The following is a 4,769-nucleotide window of genomic DNA, read 5'->3' on the forward strand; positions in this document are numbered from 1 at the left end:
TGAGCTGCGATCTGGAGCCAGGCTCAAGCCCTGAGGCCTAGGGGTCGCGGGGACCGCCTCTCGGACGCCCGTGGGCCCGCAGCCGTCCTCTCGCGTCCTGCTGCCGGGTAAGGGGCTTCTGTCCGGGAAAGGGGCGCCTCCCGCCGCCCCGGACGGAGGCCTGCACCGCGCTCCGGCTGCAAACGCCGTCGGGGCCGAGCGAGCGAGGCCCGGGTACCGGGGGGAGGATGGGAGGGAGGGGGGAGCGCAGCCTCGAGGAGGTCGGATGCCCCCTGTCCCCTCCGCGCCCCTTCTCCCCTCGTTCTGTTTTCACCTTCTACCCAGGGGCCTTGTTTCGCGCTTGCAACTCCATGGCCTAGGGGCTGAGATCGCCGTTCAAATGAGTGCCTGGCTGATAAACAGTCTGGCGGCGCCACCACACCCTGTCTTTGAATGAGGGAACCTGGGGAGCAGATGGATGATGCGATTTAGTGGAAAGAAGCCGTTAATGCTGGCTGGCCCTGCGCCACTGTTTGGTTGCGATAGTATTTCCTGTGAATGAACGTGACCCGGAGCTTCCAGCTTGTCCACGAGAGCACAGCTGCTGCAGGGAGCGCCGGTCGGTGTGTAGTATCCATCCATCGACCTGGGCAATGTTTTCCTGACGTGTCAGTTGGTGACATTAGAAATGCCATTTTTATTAAGAACGACAGTCAGCAGTTGAACAACCTTTTGTGGATGCGTTTCCGCATCACAGAAGTAGGTGGAGTGGAGGTTATTAATTCATTTTTAAAAACCTCGTGAAATAGAGGAGGATGCTAGGTGGAGATCAGCTCCGAGTCAGCAGTATGGAACCTCTCTCAAGTTAGCACTGAGGCCTTTAGGGGATTTCTGAATAGTGAGATATTAAGTGAGAGTCTAAGCTTATGGTATACATGTTTTGAAAAACATTTTTTATTTAACGTAGTCTAATAAAACTGAGTATAAATGAAAAGATGTAATAAATTACCATAACAACACTTTGTGCTCTTCTGACTCTTTAAAAAGAGAAGTGGTGGAAGGTCATGTAGGGTTCTGTTTTTTGCTTTTAATGTAATTTTTAACCCTTGTTATTTATTACCTTTGTAATTTATAACTTTTCTGACTAAGTTCTTTTAAATAACTTAGCTCAGTGTTTTCATTTTCCTTATCAAGGAAAAGAGTTTACGCTTCTAAAATGGCATCTATCAAGCACCTAGTTTATGCAGTTATTCGTTTCTTACGGGAACAAAGTCAGATGGATGCTTATACTTCAGATGAACAGGAAAGTTTGGAAGGTAGGCACCTGCTCTTTGTGTTCATTTGTGTGATCGTTATAATAAAGACTAAAATAGCTGTAAACCCAAATTTATGATGTTATAACAAAATCAGAATATTTTGGTGATGTTTCCAGAAGAGAAGAAGCCTAACCATGAGGTTATCTTATTTCCTTTTTCTGAAGCTTGTTTTGTTTGTTTTAACAACAAATTAAGAGGACTCCTGTTCATTTATCTAACAAGTATTATGTGCTAGAACTATGCTCTTCATATTATAGGAACTTCTTTCTTACAGCAATGTTATATTAGTATTATCCCCATTTAACAAATGAGAAAATGAAACCAGATAATTTAAGTAACATAGCACAACTAATATGTGACAAAACTGATATTTAAGTGCTGGTTCTCACTCTGAAAATCTTGACTCCTTTTCCTAACAGGAAAGCATCTAGTTTAGAAATGATATATAAAAATACCTTAGTCATCGTAACAGCACTTTGTAAAGAATTATTATATCATTAGTGAGTTTGACAAGTTTCTATTTTGGGACTTGAAGTGAGAGGATTTCACCCTTGTTTTATGTAAATTTTAAATATGAGATTTGATAATCTGCAAAGTTGAACAGGACTTGGATGATAGCATCATGTGTTTCCTTGACACCATCTTTGTGCTTCATGTTTACGTATTCTAAAATTTGAATTCAGCATAACCATAACAAGATAGAATTCTGAAGATGGACTTGTGAGGTTCAGTGAACCTAACTTCCTTGTGACCTAAAGACTTAATTATTGCAATGAGAGTGCATTTGGGAGAACCTAATAAATAACAGTATGGTCTGAATTTCCTATCTTGAAGTTGCTTCTCCTAAAAAGGGGGCACATCTTAATATGCTTTTAGGAGGCGGGGTTGAAAATTGGGCATTTGCTCTAAATCTGCTTGCAGTGTAGTTAGATGATGTCTTTCCAGGTGGTGGTGAGAGGAGCAGGTGATGCACAGTTGGAGAACGTTGAAATGAGTCCATTTTATATTAAGGTCTTTTTGTTCTCCTTGATGGTTAGACTATGTGAAGATAAAGTTGATTGGCTATCTAAGGAAAATGTTAGTTATGATTGCTCTGTAGGAAACAGATAAATGCAATCGTTTAAGAAAACACATTTATTTTCTAATCAAAGGCAGTGTAGAACTTTTAAGGGCCAGAAAAAAACTGAGTTTTTTTTAAAATACCAAGATGTTATGTCCTATTTTTAGGATGGTATTCAGCCAAAAATATGTGCCTTCAGCTGTTTGTTATATATGGCAGTCAGAAATGGTGCCAATTGTTTTTGAATGACCCCTATTTTTGACTCTGTGAGTCTAATTTAATTGAACATGAAATCATGTGGAAGTGTCTGCCCACCTTCTAGACATTTAAGAAAGCCCTAGGAGAGAAGCCTCAGTTCTCATACCAGCTTTACCACTATTGTAAAGCTGATGTATCATCAGCTTTGAGTCTTGTCATCAGATTATGTCTCCCACTCCTTTTAATTGTTGTCATCTACTGACATTTGTTTCCTTTTTTGACTGCTATGGTTCCTGTTCACTGTCACTCTCTCTAGCACTACTCCTGTCTTAATTCTTAGCAATTGCAACGTAGTCATAGATGATTCTTCCAGTTCCCTTGACTCTCAGTTCTCTTGTCCAATGATCTCTAACACTTGGTCATACCCTAGATCAGTAGTTCTCAACTGGAGAGGGGGTGGTTGATTTTGCAATGTCTGAAGACATTTTTCATTCCTCCCATACTCTCCGTCTTAAACATTTCACCTTCTGACCACTGTTGCCTGTTTGTTTGTTTGTTTGTTTGTTTGTTTTTGAGCCAGAGTCTCACTCTGTTACCCAGGCTGGAGTGCACTGTCACGGTCACAGCTACTGTAACCTTGATTTGCCGGGCTCAAGCAATCCTTCCATCTCAGCCTTGCAGGTAGCTGGAAGTACAGGTGCATGCCACCACAACTGGCTACTTTTTAAGTTTATTTTAGAGACAAGTTCTTGCCATGTTGTCCAAGCTGGTCTCAAACTCCTGGGCTCAGGCAGTCCTCTCATCTTGGCCTTCCAAAGTGCTGGGATTATAGGCATGAGCCACTGTGCCCAGCCCTGGAGACATTTTTGATTGCCACACCTGGAGGGCTGGTATCATTGGCATCTAGTGAGTGAGGAGAGGCCCTGGATTATGCTAAACATACTACAAATGCACAGGACAGCCACTGACCACAAGGGATTATCTGGTCCAAAATATCAGTATGCTGAGATTGAGAAACTTCCCTATACCTTATCATTATCAAAATTTCATTCCTCCCATACTCTCTGTCTTAAACATTTCACCTTCTGACCACTGTTGCCTATCTGTCCAAGCTCACTCCCCCTAGAATCCCTACCCAAACAGTTCTTTGACCCAGGCAGTACCTCCAATCTGTTGATCCCTCAACTTTTCCCATACATCTTCTTACCCACCTTAAATTCTGTGGGTGATAATTATAAGCATTCCCCTGTATCTCCCTGCCTTTCTTGCAAAAACACAATCTTGTTTAAATCCAACTCTCTCCCTACTCTGTGCCCACATCCATGTATCTGTGTATAGATGGAACAAAACCCACAACTTTGCTGCCTAGCCCTACTTTAAATTTATGACTGTGAACCTCAAGAGGACCTTGAATACTGCCAGGCACTCTCACTATCTGTTCTAAGTTCATTCATACTTTTACTCACCTAGATGACCATTTTAACACTTTCTCATGTCTTCCTAACCCCCCAAACCCCAAACCCTCCTCCCTATCCTCACTTTTAGTTGATGACCTTGCTTCCGACTCTACCTAGGAAACTGAAATAATAAGAAAATCACTGACTGTGGTGGTGCATGCGTGTAGTCCCATCTACTCCAGAGACTGAGGGAGGAGAATTGCTTGTGCCCAGGAGTTCGAGGTTGTAGTATGCTATAATCACACCTGTGAATAGCCATTGCATTCCAGCCTGGGCAACATGGTTAGACCTCATCTCTTAAAAAAACAAAAACAAAAACAACCCCCTCTCCAAACAAGCTTCCGGAGACTCCTACTGCCAGCTACCACCAGCATCAACACCCACATACTCTGCCTGCTTGCCTGTCTGTTACCATAGACGATCCATGTTTCTTTCTCAATGAAACTCCTCTGCTGGGATGCTTGATGCCATCCTGTCTCATCTATGCCAGAATAGCACTCTAATTATTCTATTCTCTTTTTCTTATAATGTCATATTTTCACTCTCTACTGGATCATTTCCATCAAAATATAAACTTACCATTATTTCCTCCCACTGTTTTTTTTTTTGAGTTGGGGTCTTACCCTGTTGCCCAGGTGAAGTGCAGTGGCATGATCACAGCTTACCACAGCCTCAACCTCCTGAACTCAGCTGATCCTCCAGCCTCAGTCTCCCAAGTAGCTGGGACTATAGGAGTGTGTCACCATGCTCGGCTAATTT

General features: G+C 42.6%; 1 protein-coding gene across 5 annotated transcripts in view; it reads left to right on the plus strand.

Annotated features, from left to right (window-relative positions):
• The window catches only part of SGTB (small glutamine rich tetratricopeptide repeat containing beta), a 46,872-nt gene that overhangs the window by 1,314 nt on the left and 40,789 nt on the right, over nucleotides 1-4,769 (plus strand). The window contains exons 1-2 of one of the 5 annotated variants that reach the window (XM_008049766.2): nucleotides 2-107; nucleotides 1,174-1,295. In XM_008049766.2, the coding sequence (XP_008047957.1) occupies nucleotides 1,196-1,295 (100 nt within the window). In that variant the 5' untranslated portion in view covers nucleotides 2-107; nucleotides 1,174-1,195. The other 4 variants (XM_008049765.2, XM_008049768.2, XM_008049769.2 and 1 more) reach the window with 4 other exon arrangements.

Source organism: Carlito syrichta, unplaced genomic scaffold (genome assembly GCF_000164805.1).
Source record: "Carlito syrichta isolate Samal-C Ts95f unplaced genomic scaffold, Tarsius_syrichta-2.0.1 Scaffold136712, whole genome shotgun sequence".
Taxonomy (NCBI): Eukaryota; Metazoa; Chordata; class Mammalia; order Primates; family Tarsiidae; genus Carlito; species Carlito syrichta.